We start from the raw sequence: 13,013 nt of genomic DNA, 5'->3' as shown, positions 1-13,013 counted from the left end.
ATGAATTTTTTTCACAAGGCCTTGACCATGGAAAGGGTAGCTGGGGTTGAGTTGTCATGATGGGACCTCAGCAAACCAGGCAGCCTGTTGTACAAAGGGACTACAGCAGTGAGAGGCCACGGGGTTGGGCAGAAGAGGGTTATTGCAGGTGGTGGGGAGGCAGATTGCTTCAAGAGGTCAGCCAGATAATGTGCCACTTGCACCAAGGAGCTGTGCAATGTGGGGTCCACTCAAGTCCTTCCAATAACCCACAGACGCACCCCATGAATGAGCCAACATATGGACTCTGCTACAATAGGAGGCAGGGGCATGATGGCCTGCCTGCCTCATCCAAAGTTAACTGCAAGGAGATTTGCTCTTCTTTGTGTAACCCCCTCTTCCCTTGCAGGGGCCTGGGGACATCCAGGATATAGAGAAGACAGAGAAGGTGGAGGAAGAGTAAAGAAACTGACCACATTCCTTCCTCACTTGACTGCAAGAAAGGCCTGAGCTAGGGCCAAGCAGAATTTTGAATGGGATGTGAGATTGCTGTTAGATTGGATTGGGCTGCATATTTTAATACCTGAAATAGAGGTGCAATTACTAAAATGAGACATGGCACTAAACTTTATGGTATCTGCCCAAGATTCAGGAGTGACGGAGGGATATCCAACAGAACCTGGTTATCAGGCAGTGGTTAGAGAAAAATAAAGCCCTTTCTTTCTGGATTTAGCTCATTTAATAAATCAGTTTCATAATGAATAATTGTAAAGAAATAAGCCTCAATGATATTTTATTAGCGTCATCTGTCTGTGTTAGCCCTTCCTTGCCCTTCAGGAGAACACCTATTTTCCTTCCTAGGCCCTATCCTAGGTGGTAAATTCTGCCACAATCTCTGTTGAACAGATCTGTCGAACCGTTTCCTAAACTAAAAACAACAGCCACAACAAAAAACTATGTCCCAGATTCTAAATGACCAAAAATTTTAAATGGTATCAATATATTTCTCACAGAATATTGTGGACATTGAAAATACAGAATTTTAACATTTAAAAGGAGAATGGAACAAAACCTACATTTTTGTCACATAGGAACATACATGTATCTCGGACAGACAAAAGTTCTATCATAAGAAATCCATCTCTTCTTTAGGGGAAAGGCTTCTATCTCCAGGAAACTCTGTTTCCTCTGTTGAATTCTTCTGATTGCACGTAACAGATATCAGCTTGAGAAAAGGGGTGTTTATTTCAAGGATATAGAGGTGTCTCACAGAACCCAAAGGCAGGGACATAGCTGAGCTCCACGAAAGTTTGAAAGCAGGAAAGATAACTGCCCGGCCCAGACCCATTGGCTGTGATGGGGGGAGGCTGCAGGGAGAGGAGGGGGAAATGGGATTGCCTGCCCCGTGATCATTATTGAGAAGGAAGATGTATCGATCTGCTCGGGCTGCCATAACAGAATATCATAGACTGAGTGGCTTAAACAGCAGAAATGTATTTTCTCACAGTTCTGGAGGCTGGATGTCCAAGACCAACAGGCGTGGCCTCGCTTACGTCTGCCCCCTCGGTTTGCATAAGGCACCTTCTCACTGTGTCCTCACACCGCCCTTCCTCTGCGGAGGCGCTTCTTTGGTGTCTCCGCCTCCTCTTGTGAGAACACCAGTCACGTGGGAGTAGGGCCCACCCTTGTAACTGAATTTAGCCTTCATCACCTGTGTAAAGGCCCTGTCTCCAAATACACTCACCTTTTGAGGTACTGGGGGTTAGGGCTTCAGCAGATGAATTTTGGGTGTGACAGAGACACAGTTCAGTCCAAAACAGGTGGCTATGCAGAATAAATTGAAAAATATTGTGACAGAGATGGTTAGTTGTCATCAATCTCCATTCTCCCCTTATGGAATCCCAGAATGCTCGAGTTTTATCAGGCACCTGACAACTCATCTGGAGATTACATGTCCCACCCTGCAGCTTGATGTGGACATGTGACAAAATTCTTGGCAACGGGATGGAACTGGAACCCATATGCCTCTCTGGACCATGTATCTAAGAAAGATGAGTGTGAATTCCTTTGCCCCTTGCACTTCTCCATTGGATGAGAGATAAGAATTGGAAGAACCATCTAGAACCTGGAGATGAAAGCCACACATTGAGGACATGCTCCTCCTTCTACCATTTCATGCTGCCCACGCCAGTCTCTCAACGTGTCCTGGGCTGCTCACCTCTGTTGTGCGAGGGCATAGACTTCTGCCTCGTGTAAGCCCCTGTGCTTTTAGATCCCTTTGCTGCAGCATGTTAGTCTGTACCCTCAAGACATCTACAACACCCAGTAGAGGTACAGACCTCTCATATTTCCTGCCTATGTGCATCTGTGATGAGAGGACAGTGTGCGTGTTCCACTCTGTGACCTGGAGCAGCACACCCGCCATCCTGACTGAACCGCCAGCACTTCTCCTGGTCTGTTACAGCTGCCTCCAGACCGGCCTCCTTGCTTTTACTCATGCCTCACACGTTCTCCAAACAGCAATTGGAGTGATGGTTTTTAAAGTATAAATTGGCCAGTCGGGTCGTGTGTACCTGTATGCACACCTGTAATCCCAGCTACTTGAGGCCAAGGGAGGGAGGATCACTTGAGGCTAGGACTTTGAGTATAGCCTGGGCAACAAAGTGAGACACTGTTTCTGGGGGTAAAAAAGAAAGTGAAATTCGGGTGTGGTGGCTCATGCCTGTAATCTCCTAGCACTTTGAGAGGCCAAGGCCAGGAGTTTGAGATCAGCTTGTCTCAAACTCCCAGCTACTAGGGAGGCAAGCCCAGGAATTTGAGGTTACAGTGAGTTACGATCGCACCACTGCACTCTAGACTGGGTGACAGAGCGAGACCCTGTCTCAAAAAAAAAAAAAAAAAAAAAAAAAAAGAAAAGAAAAGAAAAGAAAGTGAAAAAGACTACCCCCCAATCTTTTGCAAATCATATATGCGATAAGGAATTCTTATCTAGAATATATATAGAACTCTTACAATCATTTTAATCAATCATTAAAAAGGCAAATTATCTACTTAAAGAATGGGCAAAAGCTTTGAATAGACATTTCTCCAAAAAGATATACAAATGGCCAATACACACATGAAAAGATCCTCAACATCATTAATCATCAGGGAAATGCAAATCACAACCACAATGAGATACCACTTTATATCCAGTAGGATGGCTGTAATAAAAGTCAGATGATAACAAATGTCAGCGAGGATGTGGAGAAATTAGAACCCTTGTATACTGCTGGTGGGAATGTAAAGTGCTGTAGCTGCTTTCAAACAGTCTGGCAGTTCCTTCAAAAGCTAAACATAGAGTTACCATATTATGCAGCAATTCCAGTCCTAGGTATATCCCCAAGAGAAAATATGTCTACACAAAAACTTGTACATGAATGTTCATGGTAGCATTATTCATAAGAGCCATAAAGTCCACCAACTGGTGAATGGATAAATAAAATGTGGTATCTACATGCAACTGAGTATGATTTGGCAATAAAACTGAAATTCCGATTCTGGCTACAGCTGCATGAGCCCCGGAAACATCGTGCTAAGTGAAAGAAGCCAGTCACAAAGGGCCACTTGCTGTATGATTCCATTTATGTAAACTATCCAGAATCAACAACTCTGCAGAGACTAATATGATCTATAGAGAAGATTAGTGATTGCCTAAAACTGGGACACATGGGGGAGTGGAGGCTGATGGCAAAGAGGTGTAATGTTTCTTTGTAGGGTAATGAAAATATTCTAAATTGATTTGGTGAAGGTTGCACAACTCTGTGAATATGCCTAAAGTCAATGAATTGTATGCTTTAAATGGGTGAAACTTTTTTATGCTATGTGAATTATGCCTCAATAAGGCTTTGTTAAAAAACAACCCCAACTAACAACAGATCACATCTAATTGATAGCATATTTATACTGCCCTGGATCCAAAAAGAAATGCGTGGTTATGAGATAGGTGTGGGCAGAGAAACTGCTATGGAGAGAACTACAGGGTTGTCTAGAGTATAAGATATTGGAACCTTTGTTTTGAATTAGCTCTGTGGAATGCTGTTAACTGGACTCGGGCTTCTACTTCTTTGCGTGGTTGCAATAATTCCATCTAGACCTGTGTTGTCCAATATGGTAGCCATGTGTGACCACTGAGCACCTGAAATACGTGTAGGCCAACTGAGATGTTCTGTTAAGTGTAGAACACACGCTGAATTTTGGAGACTTAGAATAAAAGACATAAAACATCTCATTAATAATGTTTTATATTGATTATGTCAAATAGTATTCGGGATATATTAGGTTAAATAAAATGTTAAATATTTTTAAAAAGAAGCCATGCTTTCTGAGAATTAAGGTTTTCTTTGGGAGGTGTGGCTGCATCGATGCATCGTGCACGTGGTCCCCAGTGTGTGTGTGCAGTGGTGACCCGCGGGACAACACGGGGAGAAGCGGCGGGCGAGCGGCTCGGAGGGCGGCGGGTCTGCAGGGAAGCGGGCGTTTCAGAGCGCTCCGGGGCTTCGCCACCGCCCCGCGGCCTTCCGTCCCCGGGCGTGACTCTGCGCCGAGACTCACGACGTGCCTCTGCGAGCCGGGGACTCCTTTCCCGGCCAAAGGCCGCCCCCCAGTCCCGCCGCGCGTCGCAGGCGGGTGCGCGGGGTGCGCCATCCCTTCGCTTTCAGAAATGCATTCATAGACAAACCTCAGAACTTCAGGGGACACGGAGAGAGGCAGCCGTACCACTACGCGCCAGGAAGAATCCGGGGCTTTCGTCTGGGGACGTGGCTGCCCGAGGGCGCGCGTCCTGCCGCCGAGCACGGGCTCAGGGACCCCGCCGGCGGCGCCAGCTCCGTGTGCCCTCGTGTCCTGTCGCTGTTCTTGTCGTTGTCGTTGTCTCCAAAGACAAGGGCGCGGCCACCAGAATGGCGTCCTCGAACACGCTGACAACTGACCCGAAGCAAGCGTCTCGGACCTTATCTGACGAAAGAGATTCTCAGCAGTTTTTCACGCAGAGCTTTTAAAAAGCACGTTTTGAAGAAAGTGTGAAAATATCAGTGGGAAAACATTTCAGCGTCAAATTTTCTCTGCAAACCAATCTGTAATAAAAATCAAAAATCCGCCCCCCCCCCGTGATTAGCATCCCTTCCGTAACCGGCGCCTGGATTATCTTCCCTCCCTGTGAATGAATGTGTTCAGCAAAACTTTAACTTTAGCCTCTCCCTCCTTCCACCCTCAGGCGCTTCTCATGGTGGCGAGACCCGACGACGAGAGGAAAGCGAAGCGCCGCGGCGCACCGGCCCGGCCCGCCCTGCGCGCCCAGCGGCCCTCGCCGCCCCCGGCCGGTCGGGGTCCGCGGCCTTGGCTCCCGCCCTCGCTGCGTCTGCGTCTGCGCAGACAAAGCCGACCTGACTGCGGGGAAATGCAGAACCGCAGGCACGATTCCGTCCTACGCGGGTCTGTCACCTGACCCGCAGACCCTCTGCTCTGTACGAATGGAGACGACAAGTTAATACTACGTAATGTAATGCCGGTGGACTTCAGCAGATGGCAGAAAAGAGCTGTTTTGCTTTGTTTTCAACACTAAATGTGGTTACAGCAATGACATAAATGTTCAAGAAAGTGCTTGAATTCCCCACAGACTGCCAAACGGAACAGGGGAGCAGGTGGTCTTGGTAAGTAACATTTTATTTTGTAAGAGAAAATTAATTGTATAGCTAGTTATTGGGTACAGAAATCTCAAAAGTCTCCATGACTAAGTCCTGGGTGCTTTTCTATGTGGATTATATTTCTGATAGATGCATAGCTACTGTGTGGTTTGAGCTGGCATTTGTTTATCAGCTCCTAGTCCTAAATCAGAGAAAGTTTTTTTTTTTTTTTCTGGAATAACACCTCATGAATGATTTGCTTTCAAGAGATTTTTTGAGTTTGGAGATGAATGCCTGGGTCACAAACATCTTCTGGTTTTCTTCCGGAGTAGCTGTTAGTTGTTGCTTTCAGAGGGCATTTCTCTTCGCCCTGCACCTGCCATCCGCGCTCTCTTCGCAATGATAATGTTAAGGAAAATGAGATACAAGTCCGTGACTCCCAGAGGCAATGTACAACTCCTGTGTTTTTGTGGGCAGGTTTATTTTAGTTTTTTTCTCTGGGCCATTCCCATTGTTCTTTTCTGTTTTCTCAGCCCACTGAAAATGTTCTGGGAGCTAGAAGTCAGGTGGCATGGAAATGTTTCCCAGGCTACACCCAATTTGGTCAAAAGACTTGAAAGTGAATGCATCTCTATAACACACAAAAAGCAAAAGTTCAGAAAACCACATAGGAAACAAAGCAGAAAAGCTCTTGAACTATTTCCAATCCTTTCAACTTGTGGTTAATAGCTAGTTGGTCTGGTGCAGAGAAGACTCTTGATAAGTATTTGCAGGACTGAACTTAAATGGGCCAGATTGATTGTATGGGCATTATCCATTAAGACCAGTCAAAGCCCTGATTTGATGCTCCCAAACAAAGGCAATTCACATGCTTTCAATCAGTGCTGCGGGACAGGCAGTTTTATAAGTTTAAATCCTTTGTGGTGGTTGTGGTTGTTAAGGGAACAAGGACAACTTTCATCTTGCTCGTGGTGGGCTCTCTGTGAGCCAAGCACTCATGTCCATGCACGAGGTCCTGTCTGCCCCTTGTCTCTCTGGTCACTCGCTGCATGCCACACCTGGCAATGCTGATCACTGCTTCCTTGAGCGCGAGCTGGCCAGCAGGTGGAAGAGGGCCTTTAATTTGAATCCAGGCATAGGAATAAGTAGGGAACCCCATTTGGGCCTTAAGCCCTAAACCATTTTCCTTTGACCCAGCTTATAACAGATAGTCCTGTTCTGAGATATTAGGCACTGGCCCAGGGAGTATTGGGTATTATTTTTATTCCCATTGTCTTTGTCAGTTTGGGTTGCTGTAATGAAGTACTATAGACTGGCTGGTTTATAAACAACAGACATTTATTTCTCACAGTTCTGGAGGCTAAAGTCCAAGTTCAGATGCCAGTCTGGTTGGGTTCTGGTGAGGGCCCTCTTCCAGACTGCAGATTACTGCCTTCTTCTTGTATTTTCACATGGTGGGAAGAGAGCCAGAGAGTTCTCTGGGGTCCCTTTTTTAAGGGCATGAACTCCACTCATGAGGGCTCCACCTTCCTGTTCTAATCACCTCCCAAAGACCACGTCTCCTAATACCATCACACTGGGGGTTAGGATTTTAACATATGAATTTGGTGGGGTGCACAAGCATTCAAGTTATAACATCCATTTAAGTATTGGTCCTTGTGTGAATAGCTCTTTTAGGAAGCTGGGGAGGAAGAATTGGGAAATTTCTGGGTCTTTCAGCCAAATACAATCAATGCCATAAAAAGACCGCCTTGACTTTTAACATGAACTTTAACTTCAGTGTCATCTTCCTTGCTTAGGGTCTTCATGAATGCTGTTGGGGCTCCCTGGCCCTCTTCCATATCAGAAGAAATCAGGATGACCAAGGCATCATTGGGCACCTCTACAAAAGGGTAAGTCCAAGAAAACCTCTGAAAACCAAATAAGTTTGCATGTTTAATTTGGGGAACTTTTGCAACCCAGGGTTGTTTCTGGGAGATGAATTATTTATGCCCTTCTGTGCCTGTTGAGATACGGGAGGGGACATGTGAAGAGGAATTCAGTGCTTTGCTGATTCTGACGGCGTGCTTGCGTGACAGTTCTAGGGAATAAGTTCCTTGAGAGAGCTGTGCAGTCCCAGATGAAGGGTCTCTGGGGCATGGGGTGTACACTCTCTAGGGTTCATCCCAACACAACTCCCTCTGGTCTCATGTGCCACTGGAATGCTGACCACAGAATGGTGTCTGAGCTAGAGTGGTTTGACCACTGGTGCAGTAGGCTTCACCTAGAGCAATGCCTAGCACTGCATAGGGAATAAATACATATTGGATGAATGAATGACAAAAAGTTTTCCAAATAACAGAGAGGAGGAAACAACTCCCATCCTCAAAACCTTCCAGTCTCCTCATCCGCTCAGCACTCTTGGAATAGAATCTCAACTCCTCGCAAGGCCCTGTATGATCTTGGTCCTAACCGCTCACCCTCGCTCACTCCATGCTAACGCTGACTGACCTCTTCTTTCCTCCTCAGACAAGCCAACCTCAAGTCCATCTCAGGACCTTTGTACTCGCCTTTTCCTTTTCTGGAAATTCTCTCCCTCCAGATCTTCCCACAGGTTACTTATCCACTTCATCGTGATTTCCACCCCAGTATCATCTTCTCAAAAAGGCCTTCTCTAACTAATCACTTGAAAATAGCTGCCACCAAGCACCATCCCATGCCCATGATTTACGCTGTTTTATTTTTCTACATAGTATTTATCACTCCATCAAATTAAGTTTGGTCATTTATGTTTTTTCTATCTCCCCACTAGATAATAAGCTCCTTGACAATTAGGACTTTATCTTTTCGTTGCTCTATGTCCAGTTCCTAAAACATGGCCAGTAGGTGATCAATAAATATTAGTTGAATAAATAAATGAATGAGAGAATGGATCTTCTGAGAGACATTTTATTACGATCCAATTACCTCTTACCAAGTCAGGTGCACACCACACGCAGGTAATAAAAGGCAATGCAAGGACAGTCCCAATTCCACCGCCTGGGGGAACTTGGAAGAAATGTCACGGGGAGACACAGTCAAAGCGTGCAAGCACACCTAACCAGAGCTCTAAATGGTCTTGGGAGGGGTGGGGCCAGAGGATTCTCCATGAACCATCTATATTGTTCTCTTATGGCTGCTGTAACGAATTGGTGGCTTAAAACAACAGAAATTTATTCTCTCGTAGTTCGAGACCAGAAGTACAAACTCAAGGTGTCGGCAGGGCTGCAGTCTCTCCAGAGCCTCCTCTCGCCTCTGGTGGCTGCCAGCATGCCTTGCCTGGTGGCTGTGTCACTCCAGTCTCTGCCTCCGTCTCCACATGGTCTTCTGTTGTGTCTCTGTTGTCTCTTCTTTTGTCTCTGTCAAATATCCCTCTGCCTTTCTCTTATAAGGAAACTTGCCACTGGATTTAGGGACCACCTGGATAATTCAGGATGATCTCCAGACCCTTAACTTTATTATCTCTGTAAAGACCCCTTTTACAAATAAGGTCATATTCATTTTCTGGGATTTAGGACGTGGTGAAGATGTAGACGTCTTTTGGGGAGTCACCCTTCAACCTACTGCACCAGCCACATTAAAACTCAATTGATTAGAGCTAGCATAATCATTTGTCTATATGTACATTCCCCTGGCTTCAGGCTGTGTAACCTAAAAGAATGTAGCCTTCATTTCATGTGTCTCTAATAAAAAATGTTTAATATCAGCCATGCCTAATTTAACATAATCATTTAATTTTTTTTTTTTAGAATCTGAATCCGTATCAAGATGCTCTGAAGAATAGCTTTTACTTTTATAGTGTTACAATATGACAAATATCTTCCATTTTGTCATTATCTTCATGTTAATACTTGAGATTAGAATCCAATTATCTGATGAAAGTGAATTTTTAGTTGACAGGTCAAAAAAAGGTCTCATCCATGTTCCCAGAGATCTATCCCTGAAAACAACAATCTTAAATATATCGTACAATTACATATCTGAGATTCAGACTTCTGACATCTTATCACTGTCAAAGCTGAGGATTTTGATAATTTCTAATAATAGAATCCAGCATCTTGATATCAGTGTTTTCAAATTCAACCAGGAATTAGAGTACTTGGATTTGTCCCACAACAAGTTGGGGAAGATTTCTTGTCATCCTGTCAACCTCAAGCACTTAGACTTGTCATTTAATGCATTTGATGCCCTGCCCATATGCAAAGAGTTTGGCAACATGTCTCAACTAAAATTTCTGGGGTTGAGTGCTACACAGTTAGAAAAATCTAGAGTGCTGCCAATTGCTCACTTGAATATCAGTAAGATTTTGCTGGTGTTAGGAGAGACTTTTGGGGAAAAAGAAGACCCTGAGAGCCTTCAAGACTTCAACACAGAAAGTCTTCACATTGTTTTCCCCATGAAAAAGGAATTCCATTTTATTTTGAATGGGTCATTCAGTACTGTAGTAAATCTGGAACTATCTAATATCAAATGTGTGCTAGATGATAATGCATGTTCTTATTTCCTAAATATTCTGGCAAAACTTAAAACAAATCCAAGATTATCAAATCTTATTTTAAACAACGTCGAAACAACTTGGAATTCTTTCATGATTATCCTCCAGTTCGTTTGGCATACAACCATAGAGTATTTCTTAATTTCAAATGTGAAACTAGAAGGTCAATTAGACTTCAGAGATTTTAATTATTCTGGCACTTCCCTGAAGGTCTTATCTGTACACCAAGTTGTCACTCAGGTGGTCAATTTTCCACAAAGTGCTATCTACAAAATCTTTTCAAATATGAATATCCAAAATTTCACAGTGTCTGGTACACCCATGATGCATATGCTTTGCCCATCCCAAATTAGCCCATTCCTATATTTGGATTTTTCCAATAATCTCTTAACAGACACAGTTTTTGAAAATTGTAGAAGCTTGACTGAGCTGGAGACACTTATCTTACAAAAGAATCAATTAAAAGAACTTGCAAAAATAGTTCATATGACCAAAGAGATGAAGTCTCTACAACAATTGGATATTAGCCAGAATTCTCTAAGGTATGATGAAAATGAAGGAAATTGCTCTTGGACTAAAAGTTTGTTAAGTTTAAATATGTCTTCAAATATACTTACTGACTCCATTTTCAGATGTTTACCTCTCAGGATCAAGGTACTTGATCTTCACAGTAACAGAATAGAGAGCATCCCTAAAGATGTCACCTGTCTGGAAGCTTTGCAAGAACTCAATGTTGCTTTCAATTCTATAATCGACCTGCCCGGGTGTGGCACCTTTAGCAGCCTTTCTGTACTGATCGTTGACCATAATTCGGTTTCCCAGCCATCAGCTGATTTCTTCCAGAGCTGCCAGAAGATCACGTCAATAAAAGCAGGGAACAATCCATTCCAATGTACCTGTGAGCTACGAGAATTTGTCAAAAATATAGGCCAAGTATCAAGTGAAGTGGTAGAGGGCTGGCCTGATTCTTATAAGTGTGACTACCCAGAAAGCTATAAAGGGACCCCCCTAAAAGACTTTCACATGTCTCCATTATCCTGCAACACGGCTCTGCTGATGGTCACCATTGGGGCCATCACGCTGGTGTTGGCTGTTACTGTGACCTTCCTCTGCATCTACCTGGATCTGCCCTGGTATCTCAGGATGGCGTGCCAGTGGACCCAGACCCGGCACAGGGCTCAGAACATGCCCTTAGAGGAACTCCAAAGAACTCTCCAGTTCCATGCTTTTATTTCTTATAGTGAACATGATTCTGCTTGGGTGAAGAATGAATTGGTACCTTGCCTAGAAAAAGAAGATATACGGATTTGCCTCCATGAGAGAAACTTTGTTCCTGGCAAGAGCATTGTGGAAAACATCATAAACTGCATTGAGAAGAGTTACAAGTCCATCTTTGTTTTGTCTCCCCACTTTGTCCAGAGTGAGTGGTGCCATTATGAACTCTACTTTGCCCACCACAATCTCTTCCACAAAGGATCTGATAACTTAATTCTGATCCTGCTGGAGCCCATTCCACAATACTCCATTCCTAGCAGCTATCACAAGCTCAAAGCTCTCATGGCACGGAGGACTTATTTGGAATGGCCCAAGGAGAAGAGCAAACATGGACTTTTCTGGGCTAACCTAAGAGCAGCCATTAATATTAAGTTGATGGAGCAACCAAAAGAAATAAGTCACATGCAGAGCTAAAAATATTTCTCCTTCCCACTCCAAAATATGCCAAAATAAAACAAAATTTCTTGTTGTCAATGTTGCTGCTTTTGGAAGTTCCAACAATGACTTTATTTTTCATCAACACAAATATAAACACAATTTTGAGTTTATGATGTAGATGAAAATATGTGCCTTCTTTCAGGTCCCAGTTCACCATTTATACATGGTGATAAAACTTAATGAAATGATGTAATTTTGATTTAAACAGTTAATTTCTGACACATGAAGGATTCACCTGTTTCTTTGCTGTGACTGAATTCACTGAATTTGTCATGAAGTCAAGAGAAGCACTTGTTTCTCTTCAGTGATGTATGTTCGTGGGTTCCAGGGTCAATATTAGAAAACTTCATGACTTTCACTCCTATAGCTGGGCTTCTACGGGAGATTTATGTAGCTCTTGGTGTGTTGAGCCTAAGAATACTGATTTATAGAAATGCCCCCTGTATTTTTAGAGACAGAGATGATTTCAGAAGTCAAATAAGGCTTTGCCTTAAAGGAAAATATAGACATGTTAGTTCGCATATCAAAAGCTGCCTCGCCTGAGGAGGGCATCTCATTGGTCAGTAACAGCTGGATTTCAAAGCAACAGTTGTAAGCTGGGCCTTACGGTTCTCACCTGTTTTGAAAGACAAAGCAGGTCTTGCCTAGAGCCATAGGTTGCCGGAGCTGATCAACAAAGACAGGCCGGAGCTGATCAACAAAGACAGGCCGCCTGAGATGAGAGCTGATCAAATAGATATGCTAAGAGCTGATCAAACAGATATGTTAATACCCAAGCCGGGCCCAGAGGGAACCATGTGGTTAAAGTAATTAGAACAAGGCACAGCTCATGTTGACTTCTGAAATCTCTGTTCTAAAACACAATGACCAGAGCCAAGATGTCTCTGTTTTTGCTAAAGTAATAGCCTTATCATAAAACTTAGAAGTTTGCCCTAAGAAGATTTTGTAACTCATTGTTCACCTAGATAGAGTTAAAGGATCTGTAGTAGCCTTTTAGAAGACTTTGACCAAACTACCTATTATTATGTAAACCAAAATACCTATTATTATTGGCAATGGGAGCCTGTATCTGCCCTATAAGTACCCATGTAAAAGTTCAGTCTTTGTTGCATCTCCGCGGGAAGGGATGTAAACCTTCTGGATAC

At 43.7% G+C, this 13,013-nt stretch overlaps 1 protein-coding gene across 1 annotated transcript; it reads left to right on the top strand.

The window, feature by feature from the left end:
• Nucleotides 1-5,586: 5,586 nt before the first annotated feature.
• On the top strand, nt 5,587-12,348 carry LOC123637364 (toll-like receptor 6). The gene is made up of 3 exons (XM_045550524.1): nt 5,587-5,669; nt 7,442-7,534; nt 10,788-12,348. Exons 1-3 carry the CDS (start codon nt 5,605-5,607, stop codon nt 11,842-11,844), a joined length of 1,215 nt encoding a protein of 404 aa, XP_045406480.1. The 5' UTR covers nt 5,587-5,604; the 3' UTR covers nt 11,845-12,348.
• The last annotated feature ends 665 nt before the right edge of the window (nt 12,349-13,013 follow it).

This window comes from Lemur catta, chromosome 4 (assembly GCF_020740605.2).
Source record: "Lemur catta isolate mLemCat1 chromosome 4, mLemCat1.pri, whole genome shotgun sequence".
Classification (NCBI taxonomy): Eukaryota; Metazoa; Chordata; class Mammalia; order Primates; family Lemuridae; genus Lemur; species Lemur catta.
The sequence above is the reverse complement of the archived record's forward strand: the minus strand, read 5'-3'. Positions and strand labels throughout refer to the sequence as shown.

What these genes read in the sequence shown, in the direction of transcription:
- LOC123637364 (XM_045550524.1), top strand. Translation starts at nt 5,605, where the DNA reads ATGTTCAAGAAAGTGCTTGAATTCCCCACAGACTGCCAAACGGAACAG. An exon ending in CAGGGGAGCAGGTGGTCTTG is followed by an intron (nt 5,670 to 7,441) that starts GTAAGTAACATT and finishes TTCCTTGCTTAG; the next exon opens with GGTCTTCATGAATGCTGTTG. An exon ending in TTGGGCACCTCTACAAAAGG is followed by an intron (nt 7,535 to 10,787) that starts GTAAGTCCAAGA and finishes CTCCATTTTCAG; the next exon opens with ATGTTTACCTCTCAGGATCA.